The 25,963-nt window shown below is 46.3% G+C and overlaps 1 protein-coding gene and 1 long non-coding RNA gene across 5 annotated transcripts in view; one reads left to right on the top strand and one right to left on the bottom strand.

The window, feature by feature from the left end:
- The window catches only part of LOC149353449 (uncharacterized), a 66,549-nt gene that overhangs the window by 17,461 nt on the left and 23,125 nt on the right, over positions 1–25,963 (top strand). The gene's annotated exons all lie outside the window — the stretch shown is intronic.
- Positions 1–25,963, bottom strand: part of LOC149353450 (uncharacterized) — a 77,942-nt gene that overhangs the window by 35,490 nt on the left and 16,489 nt on the right. For 2 of the 4 annotated variants that reach the window (XM_089582559.1, XM_089582558.1), the window contains one exon: positions 1,433–1,581. In XM_089582559.1, coding sequence (XP_089438685.1) covers positions 1,433–1,581 — 149 coding nt within the window. Of the gene's footprint in view, positions 1–1,432; positions 1,582–20,955; positions 21,326–25,963 lie in introns of those variants that run through there. The other 2 variants (XM_089582560.1, XM_089582557.1) reach the window with 2 other exon arrangements.

The following is a 25,963-nucleotide window of genomic DNA, read 5'->3' as shown; positions in this document are numbered from 1 at the left end:
GCTGCCTATAGAACATTTTTCATAATCTGGAGCGCATTGGTCTTCCTACTAATATTATATAATGGATCTAGGCCTATCTCCGTCATCGACAAAAATTCGTAGAAATTAACCAATGTTCTTCCAATAACTGTTAGATAACATCGAGTGCACCGCAAGCCGCTTATTATGGCCGCTTTTATTTCTGATCTGTATTAAGGATATAGTATACGAAATGCCAGCTGATGTCCGTTTTAATTTTTTGCGGATGACTGTGGCGTTTTTAGGAAAATAGTTTCTCGAAGCGATACCAAATGTTTGCAGAAATCAGTTATTGCTATCTTCGATTGGTGTACACTTTGGGGTATGGAAATCAATGTACACAAAACAGTTTTGCTGCAACACGGAAGAAAGAACATAATGTATTTTCTTATATGCTTAACAACACAATAATATTTGTAGTGAAAAAATACAAGTATTTAGGTGCCACATTCAATAAAAAACTCTCTAGGTCAAACCGTATTTCACTTACATGTTCATCAGCTTTGCGCAAGTTATTGTTCCTGAAAAAGGAACTTCGAAACGCATCTGTAAATACCAAAATGTTAGCATACAACAAATTCGTTCGATAAAAATGGGAATATGCGGCGGTTGTATGGTATCCTCATACCAAAAAGGATATTATGAAATTAGAGTGTGTCCAAAGGAATGGCATCAGATTTTTCTTTGTAAAATATAAAAGAGAGAACTGCCCGTCGCTACTAAAGCTTAAGAATAAAATAAGCACTCTACAGCAAATGCGTAAAGTTAGCCGTCTCCAGTTTTTATATGACATTATAAATGAAAAAATCGAACTTCCGCTGATCATTATGTAAAGCCTCTAGGTACACGCAAAGCAAGACATAGGCACAACCTTTCTCTTGCGCCAATGTTGTCTAAAAAGAAATCTCACATGAATAGTTTCTTTCCGCGCACAAGAAACGAATGAAATTCCATCCTTGTTTAGGTGTTATGATCAACAAACTTTGGACAAGATCTGGAAACATTTTTTCCCATAAACTAGCTCAAACGTAAGCAGTGTTTGGAATCCACTTTCTTGTTTGTACTTCAAATTCCTGCATTCTGCCATGTTTGTGCTACTTCGTCTGGCACAGCGATCTACTCACCTATATGTAATTTCATATGTGCGGCTCTCCTCTCTTTTTTCATTTCCTGTGCTAGCGTGAGAATTTACATATTTTAGTAACGCTGATAGAGCCTGCATCCTATTCGTTAGTTTTTATTGCTGTGTTTCGCATTGTCGATCATGCCTTGTCACTGTATTGCCCCTGCTACTTGGGCCAGTCTTTTGGCCTAAATATGAGGCTTAAAAAACGAAGGAAAAAAAAAAACTCACTTCGTGCATGCACCGCTGTGCGGGATAGATGGGGAGGAGCCATCTGAAGCTCGCGCTCACCTCTGTATTACCAGGCTGAGGTTGTTGCCGCTGTTTCGGATAAGTTCGGTTGCCTCGTTGTGGGTCATGCGGGACGTGTCGCGGTCGCCGATCTTGAGCACCAGGTCACCGCGGTGCAGCTCGCCCTCGGAAGGGCTGCCCAAGAACACCTGCGAGAGGCACACGCAGTGAGAAAAGGGAAGGGCGCCGGTTTTTCTCCAGAGCGTAGACCTGCCTTGAAGAAGACCACGATAGGCGAGACCAGAACAAGAGATCGAAGCGACATAGAGAAGCGCAGGGCTCGACCCACGGCCGCCTCCGTGCGGCCCTGCCACTCCGCCCCGTTTTTTTGTTTTCTTTCGCTCTCGCTCAATTTATTACCCCGTGGGGAACCTACAGACATCCTAGCTAAAGCCAGATAAGAAGGGAAAGCCGATTCATGCTAGTCTGCACGAGTACTGCACGCTTACTAGCAGTGGCGGTGAACTGCGAAGGTACAGACAACGACAGCCTTACGTACAGCTCTCGAGCCGAGCGCTCTTTGCGAAGCATAGAAATAGGTATCAAAGAGATGGCGATGGGATCTAGGTACGACATCCGTGTTCCGCGATGCTCGTACGTCTGGCTGGCTGCACTTTACCCACAAGCATTGCAATACCTGAAACACGAAGCTGCGGTACGATGACCCTTTCTAAATGCCACAGAACATCGGTCGCGCGCTTTATCCGAACCTGGTGCATCTGTGTTTAATTTCCTCAAGCTTTAAGATTGTCAGTGGAAGCTAAATCTATATTTCTTGGGGTATGTTTACTTTTTATCCCTTTATTATGGAAAGCACGGTGCTCTTCCGGAGTTTATGGGGAGTTACTGTCCGCTGTAGAAGCAACATCTCAGTGGAAAACTCAATGACGCCCCCACTACACTCTCATGGGAAACAAGTGAGCCTATATTATGTGGCTGATGTCTTTTAACTCATGTATGGCAAGTATTTCGCTTGCCATTAACGAAAAGGGTGTAGAAGTTACTAAATCGTTAATGGCTTTAACAGGAGCCAACCAGGCACTGATCGAACGGTAAATAGTAAACGATCATGTTAAGCTCCTTTTGTGATTTAAGCTTTCCTGCCATTCCGTTGCACGCAAAGCTAAATGTCCTGTTGTCCACTGCGCGGCATGCATGTACCCTAAGTGGTCCTTGCGACCTGCTCAAATATCGCCGAAAGTTTTCTTTCAGCTAAGCAAGGTGTAGAGCTGGGCAAGTTGGTATTGGAATTTGGTTCATGCTAAAAAGAATACCACACAAGGACGTGGAGCTGGTATTACCTGCAAAACATTGCAGTACTGCTAAATTGCAGTGCTTGAGTGAAAACAAAAGAACAGTACCTTGCTAACGAATTAGTCGTAAAAGCTCCTACTGAAGGTATTTAAGACAGATATGTAACACCTGTTGTATAGCGCCCAACTCGAGACTATCGCATTCGGCCGATGACATATTACGCGCCCTATGCTGCCAATGTAGCCACGCACATCATTAGCACAGCGAGTTGCCGGTTTGAAGAGCGTACAGGTTAGGGTGAAGTGGTTATGCTAATTGATATATTTATGCTTGCCGTCTCCACGAGTGTCCCATGTCTCGACTTTCTGAGGCGCTAAACGGAGATATGGATTAGTAACCTCAGTAAACTAGTGGTTACCCACGTTGTGGTTTAGGCTTGACACAAAGCCTGTGTGTGCAATGCACAAAGGGGTCAAATAAGCTCACAGATATACCTGCCCGAAGTACTGAAGGAAGGGAGTTTGGTAAAGAGTTTCGTTTTTCCTTACAGCAAATGTGGTGTTGGAGTAGGGCTTGGGTGTTGTCAAAACATAAACAAGATCGAAAGCGAACTTCGAACTGATGCCAAGTGAGGCCCAAGTGATTGCGTCATAGACTGACACGTGCGCAGAAAATATGTTCCAACACAAATTTCTACCGAGCACGATTTACAAAACAATCTATAGGCTCGGGGCCACGCTTTCCCACATGTACGACCCTTACGGAAATGGCGAAGCATGGTTGACACCCAGCTCTCAAGACTTCTGCATAGATAGGAAGCAGTAGTCAGCCTAGCAGGCGCAACCCATGGCTGCTTTCGTGGAATCAGCCCTTCGCTATAGCCCCGAACTCCGGTACCGTTATACTTGACAGACTATGCGCGAAAACTGAGGAGTTTTGAGAGCAGCCGTAGACAGCCGGAGCCACAGTGCAGTGTGAACGCAGTCTGTTGTCTGAAGGCGCACATTCACATTTAAGGAGCCAAGTTAGCAACAAAACAAATTGAGTTCTGCAGTGAAGCTCTTAGGCAGAGTAGATTTCTTGAACGGAAAATCAGTCACGGAAACAGCAAGCAGCAGTGAATGTTACAATCTAACTCGACTGTGAAGAATTCCGGTAATGTCTTTTGATCAGGTCTAGTAGTTATCTTCGTGCTTATTTCCTCAAAATATTTTCCCTCTTGGAGGCGATTAAACGCAAAATTGGGACTTTTTTTTTGTTGCCGAATTAACTCTGGTTTCACCGGAATCAACAAGAATCTGTACAATTTGCCTCCCCACTTCATCTCTAAAAAATGTGATCATCGATTGAAAGCTCGTGAAACGCGCAGTTGTTCTGATGTATTCCGCCATTAATTTTCCCCCAAAACTTCCGCACTCTGGAGCAGGCTTCCCAAGGGCTTTGTTAAGTGTAATGCGTGCTCCGATAGTCAATCCTTATCGTCAAATTTGTCTTAGACGCATATCGTCCTGATTCTTTTTCTTTTTTTGCCATTGCACTTGATACGATACAGTACCCTCGCTTTTCCTTTTACTGTGTGTGAAATTTTTATGCTGCGACGCCTGTTCTTTTGTTGCAGCAGTGTTGAAGTTTTGATATTGCTTTACGTTTTTTTTTAATCTTTGCTTGTGCATTGCTGTATGCTGTCTGTTTGAAATCTGCTCATTTTGTGCATATGTTTTTCTGAGATGTCCCCCCTGTAGCAATGCCCTTGTGGTGCTGCAAGTACCCGTATCAAGGAATACATTCCAACGGAATTAATGATATCTGCTCGCAACTGTGCCTGTGAAAATTGAGGAGCAGTTGACCGACCTTTAAACAGCATCTCTTGCGTTTAGAGGCGTCTTAACGCAAAAGCTGGTGTTTAAAACGGGTCCGATTAATGCAGGAGGTGTCAGGTCAGCAGTTGGCAGTGCTTGTTACCCTATTTGGGTGTCATAGGAATGAGAATTTTTGTAAATGACAGCTTCCATGTAAATCGAAACTTCGTTCTGGCTCTTCCAGTGAATGTGCATAAATAACCTTTGTTATATCAAAAACTCATATCCTACCATCTCAGATTATATAACATATATCATGTCATGGGTGAGCGCACAAGGGAAAGATGAAGGCTTATAGAAGCTAGACATGAGCCGGTGCCTCTGTCCGGTCTAGCAAAACCGGAAGGACTCGTCTCCGTCTTGGCCTGGTGAATGTAAGCACACCACTGTCTGCGTTGGCATCGTACGTAGGCACCGCCGCTGCTCATCGCTAGCGTAAAGTCCGGACCATGTGTCCACCTTCAAAAGATTACCCACTTAGCCTTTGGGGCGCAATTTATTTCAACCAGAGCACGAAACGTAACACACCCCGTTGAAAGGCTTAACATGGCGTCACTATTAAGATTCAAAACATCCAGCTGCAACGAGAAACGCTAGACCGTCCGCAGGGCCACTGTTGTTGCGCAACTGCGCATCTCAGGCGCGCGCCCTGAGCACTAACTTTCAAGGATTCTAAGGAGAGCGCAAGCATCAGGAATAGCTGATACGCTACTCCAACTTATATAAAAAAAAGAAGTGGCGTCACTGAGCAACTAAACAGCAATGGGACGCGAAGCTAGTTAAGACTGAGCTCCAGCAACAAAACGCTGGAAGTGATTTTTGACAATGGCAGCAAGGACGCTTCTAGCGGTTTTCGCAGCAGAGGTAGTGGATGAGTAATAAGTTCCCGTCTATTTGTGCTATTTCAAGTTAACCCACATGTTTTCAGTCTAGCGTACCACCACGGAAGATCGCGCACTTCGTAAATCTTACACTAAGTCGCCGCGTGGGCGTTCTTCCAGAACTCTATGATGCTTTGCGTCTGGCACTATGTGATGTGATCTGACGGAACATATCCTATAAGGTTTTTTCTTATTTCAGCATTTTTACCTGAGACATAGTCATAAATCACAAACTTTCTCAATGTGAACAATTCCAGCGAGTCTATTAGTGAATAAATAACCCTCCCTACCCCAGATTTATTGTATCCTCGTGTTGTTAACCTCTTTTCTTGCCCTCTGCGTCAGCGTCCATGTCGTGCTTCAGCCAATAAGCTGCAAGTTATTGAGAATGTTTATATTCTTCAACGATAAAAAATAAAACAAAAACGCATGTAAGCGAGTGAAACAAAAAAAAGGGCTAAGCAACTTCGAGGACGAGGAATGAAAACGAAAACTTTTCAAGTTCCACGGATACAACAGTAACGCAGTCTCTCCCTCCTCAGCGCCTGAAAGTCTCGCAACCTGGCAGAAATCAGAACAGGAGAAAAAAAAGAAAAGAAAAAAATCGAAGCCCGTCACGCATTTTGAGCGATGTGCGGGGGCATTTATGTTTTCCGCAGCGCGTGTCGCGACGCCATGTTACCTTATTTATCTTTCGCCTTCAGTCACGCCGGTTTAGACACGGCTTGTCAAAAACGAGCCGGGACGGCTTCGCGCTATTTCAGGCCTGCTGAGTCTCGTCGGAAGAGAGTGGCAAACACGTTGTCTCCACGCCTCGCAGTTCTTGTTTTTCAATTCTTGTTCGATGACTGCGGCGGGCAAGTGTTTTTAAAACTGTCCTCAGGCACTATTTCTCAAAGCGGTGCATGGCTTCTTCTGTACCCTCTACCCTCCCGCCTCAAAAGCGCGATTTTCTCGCATTCTGTTGACGTGAGTCGAGAATGTTCGAGTTCGCGAACCCACTCGCGCGGTGCTCAGCAAATATTCGGTGTTATGCGCGTCTCAACGGCGTTTCGCTAACGTAGACAGTGACAGGCTCTGAGGGAATTTAGCAGCGCGGCGTCTGGCAATATGGACGCATATACGCTACACGTCAAGGAACTAAGCATTCTGTTTTCACTTATCGCGGGACCATCACTTCAACCCTGAGTGCACTGACTCAAGGCTGCTGACGAATGGCGAGAAGATACAGCCTCTCTCGCTCGCGCAGGAGAGGCTGTATCTCACTGAGCAAAATGGAGTACTGTTCTTATTCGTGCCAATCAAAGCAGTTGTGGGGAGAATAAAAAAACTGGAGGGGGCGAACTAGCTGCGTTGTAACCTTTTCAGTCGTCTTAGCTGCTTTAAAAACATCTTCCCCAAGAGTAACGGACTGTGATACATGGGCTCGAAACTCTGCGCGTTTACGCTATTTTGACAGCTATAGTGCGTCACAGTTTGCAGGCGTGGGCAAACCCTTCCCACAAAGGGGCCGCCTTATTTAATACTTTATTTGTTTCTGGCATGTCACACGAGGTGTTTAGGCAGAGGAAGAGAGACCAGATTCGCAGAGCTGTAAACATCTTCGACCGATTCGTTTTATCCCAGGCGCCTGCGCGCCGGCCAATTCCGGCATCAAACGAGATGATAATCTGGTCGTCGACGAGCCGCCTATCGATCGCTTGCGCTGAAAAGTATAGGTAGCATAACAAGTAAACGAAACACAGCCTTGACCTCAAAGTGCCCTGGGCCGCCGCGGTGGCTCAGTGGTTATGGTGCTCGGCTGCTGACCCGAAAGACGCGGGCTCGATCCCGGCCGCGGCGGCTAGAATTTCTTTGGAGGAGAAATTCTAGAGGCCCGTGTACTGTGCGATGTTAGTGCACGTTAAAGAACCCCAGGTGGTTTAAATTTCCGGAGCCCTTCACTACGGCGTCTCTCATAGCCTGAGTCGCTTTGGGACGTTAAACCCCATAAACCAAACCAAACCAAACCAACCATCAAAGTGCCCTGATGCGCGCGGCGTTGTGAAATTTAGGATATGCGCTGCACCCTTGTGTGAGTCTCAGTGACGCACAAGCCTACTGACGTACCACGCCCCTGAAATTTCAGCACCACAGATGACAGTGCAATTACGTCACTGGAATCGTACTCGTTTCATTCCCACTATACTCGTATACTCGTATGAAGAGCTTGTGAACATCGGGATGCTTTCACTTAACGGCACCATTCAATGTGATCGGCTCGAACAGAAACCATGACCAATCAAAATGGTCATTCAGACGATAGCCCGACCTTGGTCAGAGACGCAAAAGGCGCCGGCCAGTCACAAATCGCAATCGTTTAAGCTTCGTTGCGAGTCCCGACCTTCGGCCCCAGAACCAGAAGTCAGCAGAAAATTTAACTGTCTGCGGTTTCTTTTCATCATCTGATCTAAAGGGCTCATAAACAGTCACTTGAAGCCCTTTTCCGGCACGATATTATGGCACTGACTTTGTAAGTTTGCGTACGCTGTCGCCGCCAGTCCCAGGGAGGCGCAGTAAAGTAGGCCGCAATTAATTATCCCGTACAAATGGGTGACACAGTCGAGCTCTTTCGATATGGCGCATATGCCCACCTTGAAACATTGTGCCACTTCTCTTCTCCTGTGATAATATTTCATGACCAGACACTCCTAGAATAAAGCTTTTCTCCCTGTTTTTGATTGGCGCAATAGGACACGCAGGCAGAAATGCCAATGTTAGCGTCTTATTCAGCGTACCAGCAAAAACATGAGGCACAGAAGGACAGACAGGACAATCGATGTAAATCAACTTGTTCGTAACTCACAGTAGGAGAATATAAAAGATTGTGGCCCCGAAATAAAAAGAAAGGTATACACGTCATCTTTATCACCGCTCGAATAGGCTCTTTCTATTCTAAGAAAGGGTGCGGATGCATTCTTTGCTTGATTTTTGAGTGCAGCAGGCCTCCAAAATTTCCCTGTTTAGTCTTGTTTTTCGTGGCGTCGACCTGCTTATTTAGTTGACACCCCTGATCTTTTTTTATATTCCTTTGCTGCCAGTCAAAAACTAGAAGACGGTCAGTGATCGTCCTGTGTGCTCTTTTTCTGTGTCCCACCATGTTTCAAGTGTGAAATCGCCAATCAGCCCACCTCTCTTATTTAACTATAGCAGCTTGCTTTGCGGTTAAGTGAAGCAAATAAATCTAAACATGAAACAGGCCCTAACCTTCATCAAGCGTCAACACGTGAAAACAAATGACTTGAGGCACAAGCCACAGCAAGGATGTCAGATTCCAGTCAAGGAGATGACGGCAGGACGCCTCCGAGAGTTAAAACGCAGAATGACCAAGTTTTTGCGTTTTCGTGCGAGCTGCTTTTGATCACGGGAAAACTTGTTGATATTGACCCTTCGGCCCGCGGAATCACGGAGCCATTCCGGAGCGGAGCCGTGGCGCTTCTGTAAACAAAGCTGTGCGACGTGAAACTTTCAGCCGGACATGCAAGGGCAATACTAAGACATCGGCAGTCTCTGTATTGTTATTGAAAGGTGCAGGCGTGGCGTCAGTACAACAGTTAATTTTTCATTATTCTCTTTCATTCCGGGCGCTTCTATACATTTGCGTCACACAGGTACGGCCTCGTTTACCTGTTCCTTACCAGGTAATCAACAAAGTACGTAGTAAGCAATCGCTACTTGCAACATTCAAGTTAACAGTACTGCGTCCTACCGACACCGATTTCGAATCGTCGGGAATACTCTGTCAGAATAACTTCGCGCCCCCAGTTGTACTAGCTTACAGATATCGACGGTTCACCTGTCGAGCCGTGGCACGCTTCTTCTAGTCAAGTTGTTAAACTCACATATGGCGCTGCGGAAGCAAGCGTTCATTGGGGAAGCGCGCTTGCCACATGTCAGGGGCCAGACTGAAGGATGGGCCGCATCTGCGGCCCGCCGTCATGATCGTCAACAAGCCAAAGGCTCCTTTCTTTGGCTTATAGGTGTAGCCGTATACAGGGCATCCTCGCGAAGCCGTGCCCTAAGCTGAGGGGTACATCCACAAAAATGGAGGTAAAGAAAAAAGAGCGCAGGCAGCGTGCATTGCATCAGCAAAACCGCGAGAGGTGCCACCGGAACTGGCGAGCTGAGCGCGCCACTGCCCTTGCCTCTAGCGCTGGGGACCGGGTCTACGCTGGGCCGGGGTCCTCCTCGGGGGGAGGGTCTGTGGGGAGGGAGGTGGCTCGGGTTACGCCGGCTTCTATTTGGGTCGGGCCGGCATTGAAACGAAAGCGGGGCCAAGCGCGCGCGCCTGGCCCCCTCAAAATAGCCGCGCGCACGAAGCGGCCGGAAGAAGACGTGTGCGCAACGCCTGCACGCCGAGGGCGCTCTATACTCACTAAGGATACGCCCCGCCTGAATTCGCGGCCCGCGGACAGCGAATAGTGTTGCCTACACATGGGCTACGCTCCTCGGCGAAAGCATATTCCTATAGCACCCCTCTTCTACCGCCTTCGCCCCCCCCCCCCCTCCCCCCACCCGCGCTCTCTCCTTTTCTTTCTTTTTCTTCCATTCCGTTTGGCCTTTCTGACTTTCCACGAAGGCATTCCAGCTGTCCGGCCATGCTCCGCATGGCGCTGTTTCGATATTCAGGAAACTCGGGAAGTGTCGTGGCACATTTTGTGAACAAAAATGTTGCAAAATTGGAAGAACCATTACCGCTTTCAGCCGACAAAGCTTGCGTCCTAAAGAACGGGAAGTAAACACGAAGATTGAGACATGTAATATAAAAGCGAGCTTGCGAACGAGAGTTTTATAAAGGGGTTCGACGTTTCGACGCTTCGAAGCGCAGGGAAAAGGGGTTTTTCCTAGCAGGTTTATATAGATTTCAGCTCTCTGTTAGGACAGAATGAATGGGCTGCGACTACAGCCCGCAGCATGTTCCGCTATGACGCATTCAAACGGCAACTAGATGATGTGCAAGTTTTCTTCAGTGTAGCGTCCGTAACCGTTTTGCGTTAGCTTCGCACCACTACATCCGAGCCTGCAGCTTGCAGGCTCGGATGCAGTCGAGTTTTTGAATTTCCACGTCGATACTACTGTAATAGTTCCCCGGTGATGCCGCTATTGCGGGAATCGAATCATCGGTCGCGTAACGCGACAGGGTACGAGCAAAAAAGAATCAGTAAAAGCTTTCACAAGCAACTCGAACCATGTCGGCTGCCTGTACGAATGAACGCAGTTTGACATCATTTTCTATCTTCTGTGCTACCACCACTGTTTAAAGGGTGTTGCCACGCGGACGCAGTAGTTCCCACAGTGTTATAACCGCTCTCAGTGGCTGCGCTGACTCACGCGCGACCTTTTCGCGCGCATTCTCGGACGAGACGGCGCGCTCTTGAACGTGACATTCTCATCCGAGGAAGCCGGTGCCAAGACATGCTGCTGGCCTCGGGCAGAGTCAAGGAAGCAGCCAGGGCAAGGCATAACCGAGCGCGGCGAAAGAAAACAAGACAATCGGTACGCCACGTCGTCTCTCGTGGAAGCTGGAAAGCACCCAAGGCTTCTTGTTTCTGCCCTTCCGGTGGAGGGCTCCACGGCGCGGCTTTTCAACGCCGAAAGGGATCTCGTTACAACTGACAGCGGTGGCCGCACTGCGGGCGCATGCGATGATGCAGGGCTCGAGAGAGGAGGCGTGGTTTTATTTCAGTTTATTTAAGAAAGCCTCGGCGAGGGCCTCGAATGTCAGCTCAGCTGGGACACTGTGTGGGCCGGTCCTTGTTGGCAGCGGTATTTAAAGGCTGACCTAAGAAAATATGGCGAAGAACTAAGAAAAGAGAGAGGGAGTAAATGTGCTCATCGTACGTAACTGCGTTACTTTTTTTTTTCCTTGCACGCTAAGATTGTTGTATTGCTCAATCAAGGTTTTGTAAACGTTGTTCAACACTTTACAGATAGGCAAAGAAGATGCTTTTGTTGAACGCCCTCCAAGTTGGGGAAAAAAAAAATGAAGCAAACATGCCACCCGAAGCATGAAGCTGGTTTGAGACAAGGTTTTATGAGATTTTTACATTTAAAACAGGCGTACTAAGAGCTGAATCCCCGATAAAAAAAGACTGATTCGCAAGCGTAAAAGCCTGAATCTGCACGCAAGAAAGACCTTGACCTGAACTACGCTTTGTGGATATGAAAAGCGACAAGCAACTGAATTTTTTTTTTGCGTAATGGTTACGAACATAAAGAAAATATCTACTCCAAAATGCAAAAATAAATAAAAGTCTCCAATTCACGCCAATAACAACAATGGTTTTAATTTAATCAAAATAAAAAAAAAATATACAGTGTTACCAACAAAACTTTCAGACAAAAAAAAGTGAAGAAAACGCTATCGCTATGCAAATTTTTTTCTCATTTGAACGGCGAGCCAGTCGCATAAGCAACGGTAATGCACTCAGGTTACGGTAGAAGTCGCGCCATGAGACAGTAGGGAGGCGGTGGTTGTAAATGCAATGAAGCGTTTTTTTTTTGTTTTGCTGAATAGCTTTGCGTAGAGAAAACTGTTTTCAAGGAAGAAAAATCGCATCGAGAACACGTTGACGACCTTGCACTATCCACTGAGAACTAATTTAGTGGCTGCTTATTCATCTCCGGCGCTAATATTAGCGCGCTTAAGTTCTATCCGGGTGACGACCACTTGAAGAATTTCATTCTGACGTTATGCACAACCAAAACGCTATTTGTGGGCAGCCAACTGAATGCCATACATGTTGCATTTTATGCTAGCGAATGCTTTTGTAAATGACGTCCTATAAAAGGCGGAATACGTCTGACTCATTAGGATCACCAAAATAATATTGAAACGGGCCCATATGGATCCCAAAGCAGAGATTGTCGCGCCTGCGCTAAAATTAGCCTAGGTGGCCCGCGAAACGGATGAGGATTCACGAACGAGAAAACCGGAACAACCTAACTTTAGGAAGCGCGACACGGTGGAAAATGTGCCAGGGGGAAGGGAGGCATATCAGCGAGGGCATCAAGGGAGGCGTTTATATAGGCGGAGCCGGTTGGGATTTCTTAGTGCTCTCCTGTTGAAAGTTCACACATTAGTGCTTCCTTGCTGGCATTTTACAAGTGATAAGCCAGGAGAAACGAAGAGCATTCAACGCGCTTATTAGTTAAGATGACTCGGTAGACTTGGCTGTTTGTCTTACGTACAGGCAAAAAAAACAGAGTGCTAAAAAGACAAATTGTTCCAACGCGCTCATTGCTTGAAAATGCAAATGAAGTAAGTGAATACGACTGCAGTACTCACACACACACAGAAAGCACGAGACTCGTATGCGCCAGTAGTTACGTGCTCTTTATACATTTCTAAAAAATGAATTGTGGCTATATGTTTTCTCATAATGGTTCGATAAGGCATTGGTGATTTTCTTCGTTCGAAACACTCCGTGTTCATATTGACTTCGCTTCGTTGTGTAATGTGGAACATACTGTCGAAAACCACGTGGCCACGATAAAGGTGTGATTTTGGCAGTGGCGTAGTACACGAAAACAGGTTCGCGGAGCATGCTAACGTGTTTCAGTTCGATTCCAGTGCACAGCGGAGAGAAATGTTTTTCGCTCCGAAAAGTCAAGCGCAAGAATGAGTCCCATTCTTTTCCTCCGGACGCATACCACACCGCTTAGGCCCTTAGGGCTACATCCACCTTGTACGTAAAGGCCCTGGCTTCAATGGGAAGATATTAAAGCCATTTTCAAGTTCATCTTATCCATGCATTCCAGTTTAACGTTGGCGGCCGTATTCACAAATATCCTCTTGCATAATTGGGGTCTGGAATTGGCCGATGCCTTTCCAGTAGGCTGTTAACGTTTCTTCGCTCTTCATTCCCACAGCGCTAAACATAGAGATGAATTTTGTCAGGAGAGGTACTGGTCATTATTTTCCATGCCAGTAAATTCTGGACACGCGAAATTTTTCAACGGAAAGTTGTTTATGAACGTAACTTTGCACATATCCACTACAACACTCAATATATCCGCACATCTCCCCTCGAGGCGCTTGTAGTATTTTGCTATTAACGTTTCTGATATGGCCAAAAACGTTTACCATTGATTTTCTATGGCAGTCTTAACTACTCGATGCGGGCGAAGGACAAACTTTAAAAGAAAGATTTTGCTACACATTGCAAGATTGGACCATTACCTTCAATATTTCTATAACAGTGTATTACAACGTTTCACAGTTTTCTCACAATTCAAATTGATATCGACGAATCCTGGACTTGTTTTTTTTTCATGGGAAGAGCAAAACAGCGCTGTTGGAGACTTGATACCTTAAGTCCTTCATCCTCATTCTTGTAATGAAGCTCGTGGTCCCTCTAATCATGCATGTGATCCTGCAAGTGACAAATAATACTGACGACTCCTGGCATGCGCTGAAGCTCAGCTTTGTTTGCAAATTATCAAACATTAGCCCATACTATTTCCGCTTTTACATTTCTGTCGACAGCTATAACAAACGTGGGCAATTTGCTCATCAGCCACGGGGGGGGGGGGGGGTCTGATAATGTGCTCATATGGCGATATGGGGGCTATATTTGCGCTGGTTTTCCTGGCGCCCTTATTATTCCCTCATATGCTGCACAATAAAAAAAGGGGGGGGGGGGGGGAGAGGGGAAGTGAACTGATTACAGGACGCTGTTACACTGCAGTTCCAAGATATGAGTGTGCACCTAACGCAGCACATAGAGTCGTCACGATACGTCGCCCTGTTCTCTTCCGGGAAATTATTGTTTGTCTCGCGCTAGAAAAACGGCAATTCGAAATGATGCTGAATGTTGCCTTTCACTTCGAGTTTTTTTTTTTTTTTACTTGCGAACTGCGTTGTTTTCCCCAAGCTGTGTAACCATAAAAACTTCCCAGGCGCTTGTCGTCTTTTTTTATTTGTTTTTACTGTACGAGTAATGATTTATTAGTGCGCTCGCAGGGTATATATGCAATTACTTTTATCGTAAGTGCACGTTTGTGCTGGAAATTGATGCATGACAGACGATAAATTTATCATGCATCATCGAGCGCGCTAAAAGAGACCTGAAGCACTGAACCTCGAACTTTATCCGGAACTTTATCATGCATCATCGGTAGAGATCGGCAAGATGTCGGAGAACGAGGGAAATTTACGACAGCGACGGCATTATGCTCGCTTCGTCTTGAACCCATTTTTCTCGTCGTTTAAGCGCGTTTGGAGGCCAGATGTGACTACGAATTCTTTAGCTGTCAATTGTACAACCAACACACGCCGCAATACTTAAAAAGCTTATAAAATCATCTCATCTCTAGTGATAAGGCAGTCCCAATTGTATTTTAACGGAGAATACGAATCGAGACGAAGTGAAAGAAGTGTCTCGGTGGCGCGCGTGTTCTGGGCCTTTGTGCTATGCGCTTCGTATCCTGTGCGGGTTCTGAGCGGGTTCACCTTAGACCACGTAACAATAACACTGAGACAACCTTTTTTTCGTCGCTAGCACTGCAAAAGCATATACCGCTATAGCAGCGTTTCCTCGGCAAGAAGCAGACCTGTGGTGATTATTTTACTCGTGGAAGGCCTTTCAGTGTGAAACACCGAGGCGGCAGTACTTAGTAAAGTTTCTTGGCAGCTTTTTCTATTCTGCGCAGCCTAGAGACGCACGTATCTGAATTTGTTCCAGGTGGCGATCTACTATGCGGTGTGACAGTTCTCTAGTCTCTTGAGATGACGTTTTTGTGCTTCATCAGAGTGATGATTGCTTCTGGCGGATCAGCATCATGCCATCCTTTTTTTATGCCCTAATAATTATCGTCGTGCGGAACCGGCTCGCGCTGCGACACCAGAGCGATCGGGTTGAATCTGGTGGTGATGGCTGCATGCGTCGCCCGCTTGGCGCTCATCGCGAGTACAGCGGGGTACGAGTATCATTTCACTGTTCTTCCTTCTACCGCCCGTTTTCCTATTCTTTTTTCTTTAGCTTCTGCCCGCAGCACAACGACACCCTTTCTGCTAGCTGGTTTCTCGGCTCCCTTGACATTAGCATTTGCCATGCGCGCTCTCGACCGCACTGCGGAGGCTGGCTGCCCTTCCGTCTGGTAACGAATACGGGACGTCGCCGAAACCGCGTCCCGTCGAGACGCCAGAGTGGAGACTCCGGATAATCAATGGGTTGCCGTTGTTCTCTGCCGCGACACTCGCGGGGGGTGATATTTTTGTTTCTTGGACACCGCTTCTGCCTCCTTCTGCCTGTCGTCTTTGTCGGGGTTTCTGCGCTCAAGGATACTACAGCGTCGCCTGTGCCATCTATTAGCGCGACCGGCAGACCGAGTTGTGGTAAGAAAAAAATTAAGAAGAAAAGAGCTGGCTGCTGCCTACGGGATAATTTAATAAAGAGGAAGCTTTAACCTTTAAGGCGGCTAACACGAAGGAGCGTATTGAGTTTTAACCACATTTTTTTTTTCCTGGCTAATACCCGCGAATGAGCGGAACTATCGGATCAAGTTTGCGCGAAATAACGACATAGATGGAGCGGTTCGTAGCCGTATAGCTCGTAGTCCGCAGTGACAGCCTTCGCCATACCCTGGCTGTAAGAAGCGATGCCAAGACGTGCTCGCAGCGCCCCGCAGCGCTGTATACGAGGTGACGACACGTGGCGAGTGCGAGTTCGGGTTGTTGCAACCGTCCCCACTCGTCCAGCTCAGATTCAGTTAGAGGACACAGTAGGCGAGTGAGGCATTCTTGGGGCGCCCTGAAGGCTTCAACTGCTGTCAAGACAATCGTGTTCTTTTTAGCGACGTCATTCTCGTAGTTAAAGATTATGAAACAATTGAGGGTAGATTTTAAGCATTTTGATACTTTTGACTGCGATGCCAAATGAAAGGGTTGCCGCACCAGTCAGCTCAAGTGGTCACGGTTGAGCCGACTCGCTGCGGCAGGGGTGAAATGCGCTGATCAGGGTGAAGGAATTGAACGTGACAGACGCTCAATATTAGGTTATAAGTTGCGTCTTCACACGTGGGCATGCAGTATGACACACTAAGGCTCAACTGACTAAGAGTTTATTGGGCATGTTCTTAGTTCGCTTAGTGCGGCATAGCTGGCCGCACGAAGCGGCCAGCTGTGCCGCACAATGTAAAAAAGAAAAATACAGAGAGAAGGCCGAACCTCGAAGCCTTCATTCGTAGAGCTTACGCAAACAATTGTTCTCCTTTCAATAAGCCTCATAATCTTACCGTACTTAGTGCTGCCAATAAAAAAAAAAAACAAAAATATTACTCTAACAAGACGAAGTCTATCTAATGAATACCTATGCCATGGATTGTAAATCTACCCTTCTCAGTCACATCACATGGTCTCTCTTTTTCCTTGCGGTGTCATGCTTTGTTTTCTGTATATATTGACCATTTGCTTGAATAAACTCGTGAGTTGACAGTAAGCGCTGTGTGTGCCCTGTTCTCCCTTTCGTGATGTCTTTTTCCCGCTGTGATCACGTTACCTTGAACAACCAACTCGCCCGTACCCCCACCCTCATTGCCTATTGAATGCGGGCTACGAAACGTACAGTTCCCTGTCGTCGTACTTATATGTCTGACAAATGGCGCAAAATGGCTGCTTCTTAACCTTTTCTTATGTTTAGTCTGTTCTCTGTGCATTATTTTAACTTCGTAAAAGTTTCCACGATTAAGTTTAGGAGGGAACCGCTGGTTTCAACAATCTGAAGCCAGGTTTTAGCGTGAAATGTTTAGTCTCGTCGAAGTTTTCCATCATCGGTGCAGCGCATACGACGAGGACGACAAGAGACATAGCGCTGATAATCTCTAGCCAATATGCCCAAGCGTCTACCTTGAAGTTTTCCAAGTAGATTTTTTGTAAAACAGAAACAATCAAACGGATTGCATCGGAATGGCACCGGCCGATAAACAGAAGTGTTTTCACAGACAAACACTTAACAAAAAAAAAAAAAACTGCACGAAGATTACTGAAACCAAAACCAAAAGATGCGATTTTCGAAGCTTTCAAATTATCTGGTTGCTCTTATTACTTTATTATTTACGAGAGCAAGCAACAAGGCTGAATATAACGTTCGCTAGGTACAGAATAATTCCTATTATGCATGAACTTCTGCGACGGATCGGGAAACTTGCGAGGACGTTACTCTTGCACTCAGTGAGCCGTTATGCAAGCATTTTATAACTGCCCGCAGTTATTGTTTACAGTTACGCAAGCTTCATCGTGGCGTCTGGCTGCCACGCTTTCGCAAGCCGCGCTAGAGGCCTGTAAACATATAAGAGATAAGCGAAGACAGATGGCCGAATGCTATAATTCTATATTTAGATGCTGCTCTATCGAACCCCCACAAACGACGATAAGCAAGGAAACAAGGTTGCGCTGCCTTTGCGCACGTTATCCGGTCTGCTCGGAGCGTGGTATTGAAAGCGTCATCTGTTCCCTCACAGGTTACTAAGGGAGAGGATAAAAAGCTGGATGCCTTAGTGATACGATACTCGTACCCCGTTGAGCCCGCAATGAATGCAAGTGGACGACCCATGAAAAAATGATCGCCTAAAAATTCCTACGCGATAATTGAGCATGAAAGTAAGAAAGTTCTTTTTATGATAGAACTAGATGAGATATTCTCGGGAATCCCGCATCCTACTGCTTCATTACGCCTGCGGCAACAAAACGGTCAGACAGTTTCCCGAACGCACGCATATGATTGCGCCAGTTTCTTCTCGTTTAAACTAAATATTTCCAAGGTCATCTGGCTTTCGCTTCAGTTGACACTACTGCGATGCTTCCCGTAACATCTCTACAGCGCAGTCTAAACACACGCTAAATAGACGACCTCCAGGCGTAGCTTTGATGCCAACTCCGTTCTTTACTTTTTATTTTCTGCGAGCCCTGGAACGTATGTTCTACATTGTGATATAATGCCAGCCGAAAAGAAGTTGTGGTCGAGTGTGCTCAAGTGTTAGCGGACAATGGAGCGTGGCTTATCAGCGATCGAGGACCGTTGATTCCGACACACTTTGCTTACAGAGGCGTGCAGTAAGCGACCTGACTTTTTGTTTCTTTTCTGTTATATGAAAATCTGAGCCGAAGACCTCTTCACCGCTTTTACCAAGTGGTTGTTTCGAGTCAGAGTAATACTGAATTCTCCTATCTGTAAGATTTATATCAGTTTAGCATCCTTCATGGCTTAGGCGAGGCAAAGTCACTCTAGCGGGCTTTCTCGCGTAGAGTATAATGTAATTCCTGGGTTGGGTGCAGTGTCACGGAGTACGGCTCCGGTAGCGTTACTGTAGTTCTGATTACATTAGAGACATCTGGAGCCAAAGCAATATGAAATGAACCTCGCTGCACGGTTCGGAAGGGAATCTGGTGCCCTGTATATTTTTGGCACAACCTGTACATTCCATTCCTCGAACGCTAAAGTGGACAGTAGCAACAGCGGAGACAAGTCCCGTGCATTTTAACGTCGTCCCCCTTGCTGCCACATTCCGGACGCGGTTATATAAATGATCACACGCCTTTTCTCAACGCTCGTAAAGCCGACCAAAAATCAGGCCTTACGTGTCGAACTCTACTCGTTGGAGCACTTTGGCACGCTTTATAGCGCGTGGGGCAACAATCGGGTTCGGATGCTTATTTCTTTTAAGCTTCTTTGGTAGGAGAGCGCAGTTATTGTGATATCCGGTAATTTTGTTATATAATCAGGTAAACAAGGAGTCCAGTTTTTACTGGTTGATAAAAGAATGTACATACCATTATGCAATATTGTTTTTTTTTGTTCATAGTTTTCACTTAACAATACAAACAGTAACAGAGTATTAGAGAGACAAAAGTTGATCGACAACATTCTCAAGCAAATACGACACACTGTGATGGAGTCTGAGAGGAATAAAACGTTGTGGCATCTGCAGTTTTGCCCTAACGAAACCTGAATGCGATCACTGTTTCCCACTCGCAAGTCGTTGCGCTCTCCGCGTCGACTACACCGACACCGTGCCTCAGTTTGGTGTGTAACATGAAGGTGCCAGACTGTAACGACCTGTGCCCTTTAGAGGCTCGGGGTCGCCGCAGTGCACGCTGAGCTTTGTTGGGTGCGGGGAAAGTTCCTACTGCGACGATATGTCGTGTCGCCTGCCTAGTGCAGCCCGCCTTGTGTTAATTTACAGTAGCAGCCCGCGATTTTGCTTCTTTCTTGACTGCATTTGTTCATAAAACCAATTCTATACTTTTTCTTTTTTTTTTTTGCGTAGCCAAACTGTCGGCTTTCTACGAACCAGAATCTTTCTTCTAAGGTACACAAGAGGCTCGAAATTACGTAGAGGTTTGACGCTGCGTTTGAGTTTTTGTTTTTATTATTGTATATGTTTCAGAAACTGTACGACTTCAGCTGTCAAGAAAGAAGTCCACCAATCTAGCATACTCTAAGATCCATCGTTCTTTGACGCGAAGGATGGCCTTGCGTGTGACCATCGCTTCCTGGGTCTGCATCTAGTATGCAATACCTCTGTATCGACGTATACAGGTCATGTTAGCTGCGCAGTCAGCATTTAGTGCGATTTAAGCTGTTTTTTGCTCGAACATGGAAATGCGCTCACTTAAAGGTTAGTGATCTAACTCGTCATCTTTCTACGTTTTGGAGCACGTTAGACGCAAGCTTGCTCAAACTTTTCAGCGTAGAAAGGAACTTTGCATTGGGACTGCAGAGGAGGTGGTCTCACGATTAAGCTAAGAAATGGGCACCTTTTCGTCCCCATGTGATCAATGCGTCAAGAGTTGAAAAATTTGCAGCGATCACTACGTCTGGGGCTTTCTTACTGCTGCGATAAGTTCACAATACCAGTTCAAACTTCGTTTCGCATCACTGATATCGCTATCACAGTTCTTGTCGACAGAACATTTCCTTGTTTTATCAAGTCATCAATAGCTCTTTACGCTGTAGTCTAAAACACTTCTGTGAAAAGCAACAATACGATAGCCTGATAGCGCGACTTATCACTCTATAGCTTCTTGTCCTCGGACCGCCGGGAAAATCGTAAGAAGTGGCTGCGTATTTTTGCACCAGCTGGAGATAAAAACACTGTTTGATTAGAATCTCCCTTTGCATTACGAAGCCACTATTGCTGTTTTTCGCTCCCGACTCTTATCGTCTCTTCACTGGTAAGCTTGGCACTAGGTCGCAACATGGTGTGCTGCTCAGAATCATCTACTGACAGTGTATGTTATCACACGTTGAAAGGCTTCTGCCCTGTCGCTGTCTTTCCTTTGCGACTCTCCTAACAACTGCTTATGACCTCCACTTCCTCTGAGCCTCAGAGGAGGTGCGACAACCAATTTTACACTCTCGTTCGTGCCCGCGCGAGCCGCACCCTGGCGCCAAAAGTCTGCTGCACGTTTGGCGGCCCAAAGGTGACACGGCGCCCGCGTGGTTACGAAACAGCGCTCGCCGTGGCGCAAGAGCTGAGCGGGACTCACCCTCTGAATGGTGAGAGGGGCGTTGAGGTCGAAGCCGCCCTGGAGCCGGAATCCCCACGGCGTGGCGCTAAAGTCCCGCCGTAGGCCGATGCTAAAGACGCCTCCCTTCTGGTAACTCATGATTTCTGCTGCTTCTCGGGCTTGGTTCTACCGCACTCGGCGCGAATGTGTTTCGCGTACACACGGGGCAGATGATAACACGGGGTCTTGTTTGCTGGTGAGGTCGTTCGGTCGTCGTCACCACCTCGTCGCTTCTTCGCGTCTCGCGGCGTCGGAGTCGAACTCGGGAGCCAGCTACGTAGGGCCAGCGAAAACCCCCTTCTGGAACGCCGGGGCCGCGCTCCACCGAGGAGCTTTCGCCCTCGCCTCACCCCTTCCCCCACCCGCTGCCGACCGCGCCGCCTCCTCTTCGGTTTCCATTCCCACCCCCCTCGAGCAACGGAGGGCGCGCCCTCAGCGGTGTGTGTATCCTGCTCTTCCCGCGACGTCACCTTCTCCCCCTCACACCTCCCGCCGCCATGTTGCTGGGCTAGGGACGCGTGCCCTCCTCCCGCTAAAGGTCGGAACGCGCGCTCAGTCGAGTGTCGCTGCTCTAGATGCCCCACTCTCTCCCCCTGAATGGGCTCGCACGGAAAGCGACCGTTATCTACCGTCGACCCGAGGCCGAAGGCATACCGTGGCTGCAACAGCCGGCCCACATGTCGGCACCATGTCCTTAGCGCCACCTCCAAACTTGTGGCTGAAGCTAGTCTGTTTGCCTTGATTACTTAATCTGTCACTTGATCCCCCCCCCCTCACCCTTTCCCGTAGGTTGTCTGTCCGTTGCACAATTCTCCGCGCGCCAGCTCGCCTAATTCTAGGCGCTGCTTTCCTTTGGCTTTTCGACATCATTAGGCGTTGAACTCGCTCGCTATTCTTAAAAAGAGAGAGAGAAAAGTCTGGAGCGGTTTATGGGGCCAGGTAATAAGTTGGTCATAGATATATGGCATTAACAATAATGAATATGTTTAAAAGCGAAAAATAAATAGACCAATAAGATTAAGAAAATAGGAATAAGATATCAACTCTCATGATTATAGCACATCAAGCCTAAAAAGCATCCTGATTTTTATCTTTCCCTCTAATGTTCTTAGGCAGTTGGGACTTGCTGCTACATCCGTCCTAGAACCGGTCCAAAACTGAACTGGTGAAGAATCGCCCTGCCAGACTCATTTGCTCCGACTATTCTTATCACACTAGCATTTCGGGGCTAAAATATCAGCTCCATCTGCCTACACCTGTCGTTGCGAAATTGCCCGTCTTTCTTTGTATCAAATTTTTTTCATACTTTTAATCGTGAACCTCCTAACTCTCCCTATAGCAAGCGCTCATCGCATTTCTCGTAATGGTCATCCTAATGCCGTCTATCCCGAAGAAGCACGCACAGAAACATATCATCAGTCTTTTTTCCTCAGAACAGTCAGCGACTGGAATGGCCTTCCTTCCGAAGTGGTTATCATCATCAATCCCGTTCACTTCCAATCCGCCATCGAAGACCATCTGTTATCATGCTAAAACCCTCTTTCTTTGTGAGCCCATCCCTCATGTAATGTCCCTGTAGACATTTGAAGGAAAAAAAATAAATTCTGAAAGTAAACCCTGATATTTCAATCATTCGTTCAACCAACTGCAAACTCACAGGTTCACGTAGACAGGACGTTATGCGTGTTGGCGATGCGATCTGCACTCGAACCACCCTTAGCTTTTTCTAGAACCCATCGCAATATTTCGCGAAACCCTGAGCAGACGTGCTGAATTCCGGAAGTCTGCATATCACGAATAATTTCGCTGGGCGGGTATGAATGATAAGTCATGCTTTGTTGCCCCCGTAGATGCCGACAATATTGCGCTAATAACCAACAGCAAGTAATCATGAGCTAAAATCTCTCGGCGATAGTTATGTATCTTACGGTATATAACGATGTTATCGCAATATGCACGTTAATTTCCATGCGCTTCTTCCAAGATGTGTCATTGAAGCTCTCGTATAACGGGCTTCAGTCTACTGAAAGTACAGCCGCTGAAAGACAAGAACTGCAGACAAGCTACACACAACTAACGATGGTGCCCAACTCGTAATCGACCTTTTTCTTTTAGTGCTGGTGCTGTAATCGAACGTGCTGTGAGAAACAGACTAGTCCAGATGGTTGCGTTATTTTGTTTCAATTCATCTGAGTCAGGGAGCGGCGCTCATTGTTTGCATGTCCAAGCACATTTATGGCTTCGTTAAAATTGAAAATGAATTAAAAAGAAAAAGAAAGATACAACAATAGTTTAGCAGTGTCATGCACGTATTGGCCACTTCTGCTAATCAGTGGCTGACGCTTACGACAAGCTCTTTCGAAGTTCCCAGGAAAGTCAATTGGAGAGCGTTTGCGCACACACACTTTCGGTATTTTAGCATTTCAGCAGCATCCCAAAAAGTGTAGGAACATCTTCTGCAGCATAGCAGCTGCACGGCGAAGAGCTTTAAGACTGGTCGTTCTTAAGATGCTTCCTTTTTTTTTCAGTCATTTTTCAGTTCGCTCATTGTGAATCACTGAGCAAGAATTCTGCCACATCTGCCCGTGGGAACAGCAGAATCGTATGCAGCTCGTGTTCGATACAGGTAACAGCGATAAAGAGAGAGGGTGACGCAAGCACCATTTCTCTTGTGGAGCAATGTTTCAATTCTATTCTTGACTCTGTCGAGTGGCCTGAAGAATGCGACCCTTCAAATTACGCAGTGATACTGATCCTGCAGCGCATGCAGAAGAAAGGAGACTGCATATTTGTCCTCTAACGTCAGTGAAGCGATAAGAAAATGGGGTTGCAGTAGAGATAAAACACTTCATGGGAAAATAATAATAATAAAAAAAGATCACTACACGGGTGCTGAAAGTGAAGTGTTCTTTAGAGTGGCCTGCCTGACCGTTCGGTGGACTGTATCTAAGGGCGCTTCTGAATTTTTTTTCTTTATTTGTTCCTCAGACAGTGTCTAAGAGGAGGCCAAGGCTAAAGGCTAAAAGCCTGACGAGGCCTTGGCCCCTTGTACAAATTTTTGCATCAACGAACAGAACTCAGGCATAATATTTCAGCCAGTAGCAGGGAAAAAATGTAAACAATTCTCTAAAAGGCAAAATTTTACCGTCCTGTACATAAGTCTCAAACGATCCAAAGTTGTAAGAAAACGCGGATTCTGTAAACATATCCAGGTTTGCATACAAAGGGCACAGGCTATAGGAAACATCAAGTGCGAAACCGGCACTACAAACATGAAAACTAATACACAAGAAAAGCTAAGCCAAAAGTTGGGCGAGTTAGATAACGTTCATGATGAAAAGATAGCGCAGAAAGAACACGTGGCGTTCCCTTTCCGTTCCTCGTGCTCCCCACAGCGCCATCTCCCCATCATGAACAAAAGAAAAGAAAAATAGAACACCAAAACAATTTTGTATCCAATGGCAAGCGTTAGGTACCATATTCCATGTGCAAACCGCGGAACACGTAATCGATTTGGTGAGGCTCTAGTAGAAACACATATCATTAAGTTGTGTATGAAATTGCTGAATTAACCAAAAAGTGTCTGCATTCACATTTAAAAACAGTAAAAGGTTTGTTGAAATCCATGTGCATCCCAAAGCTGTTTAACAGTTTAGTAGACTGAAAAGTTAGCCAGCTCAAGTGGCTATTTAGTCAGCTGGTTGGTTGTGGCCAACGCTCGGTAGTCAATTCGATATCTCGGGTGATCTGACAGCCGCCGGAGCAGGTACTGGGAAGGCCGCTTTAGAAATGTTCTGAATGTTGGCGAAAAATGTTACTTTATACACGCATGTTTTAACTTCAGCAATTCGAGAAGGCAAGCTTTATTCTTTATTCATACAACCGCTCCCAACCGGGTTTGAGATGTTTACCTTCGATGTCACTTGCAACAACTTAAATAAGGTTGGTTGGTTTATGGGGTTTAACGTCCCAAAGAACTTAAATAAGGTGGCGACATTAAAGAGACACAGGGCACCTCCATTTAATTTTTGTTCTGAGTAAAATTCGATCAGATGGCTATTTGTGGGTATGCTGATGTTTGTATCGGCAACAACAGACGCATTCACTGGTGAGAGAATTTCATTACATAATTTTCCTGCCACCTTGATTCAAAATTGTGACGTCTACAGCGAGAAGGACTCCGTGATCACAGTTTGAAGTGAATGGTGGTGTAACCTGGCCTCTGGCATCAGTGCAAAAAAAAAAAAAATATAGTGCCAACGCACGGCACTTTAATTGCGAAATCGGCTGGTTATGGCGACACCTGTATTTCTTTTTTTTAACCCTTTTCTCTAGCTTACAAAAGTTTCGTTTCCAGCGAAAGTAGCGTCTTTGTAGTTAGAATGCGGTAACTTATATACAGAGGCCAACTTCAATTTGTCCTCAGTGTCCCCATAAAGAAAACAAGAACATTATTCTGAAGCTATCTTTCTGAATTCGGCATAGGATAAATGTAAACTTTCCTGCAGTCCATTTCCTTGGCATTTACAGCGTACACACGCCCACACACACACGCAAAAGCGCGAGCCCGCGCAATAAAAAAAAATCTATTAATTTTCTGTCCTTAGCACAACCCGCGCTATGCTTATGCTTTATTGTGCTTAATGCGAATCCTATTCATAGCAGTACCATTGGCACGCAGTGTTGACCAATTATGTCGAGCCCACTTATAATGGCCGCAGTTAAAACGAACGCTCGCTTATAACGAACGAGAATGGAGCTACCGTCACAATATGTATTAAGGTTGTGGAACAGTGTCTCAGATAAAACGAACAACCGTGGCCGCACTACCCGGTTTAACGAACGAGGAGGTGCTGTAAACTCGCCCTCGAAATCGGAAAACACGCGCTTCCCCTCAACGCATGACCGAAGAGTGTCTCCCAGTTCCCGTGAACCCCCCCCCCCCCCTTCCCCAAGAAAAAAAAAATGTCAATGCTAAAAAAAAAAC

The sequence above is a fragment of the Amblyomma mixtum genome, chromosome 3 (assembly GCF_055824585.1).
Source record: "Amblyomma mixtum isolate Tamu chromosome 3, ASM5582458v1, whole genome shotgun sequence".
Taxonomy (NCBI): Eukaryota; Metazoa; Arthropoda; class Arachnida; order Ixodida; family Ixodidae; genus Amblyomma; species Amblyomma mixtum.
The sequence above is the reverse complement of the archived record's forward strand: the minus strand, read 5'-3'. Positions and strand labels throughout refer to the sequence as shown.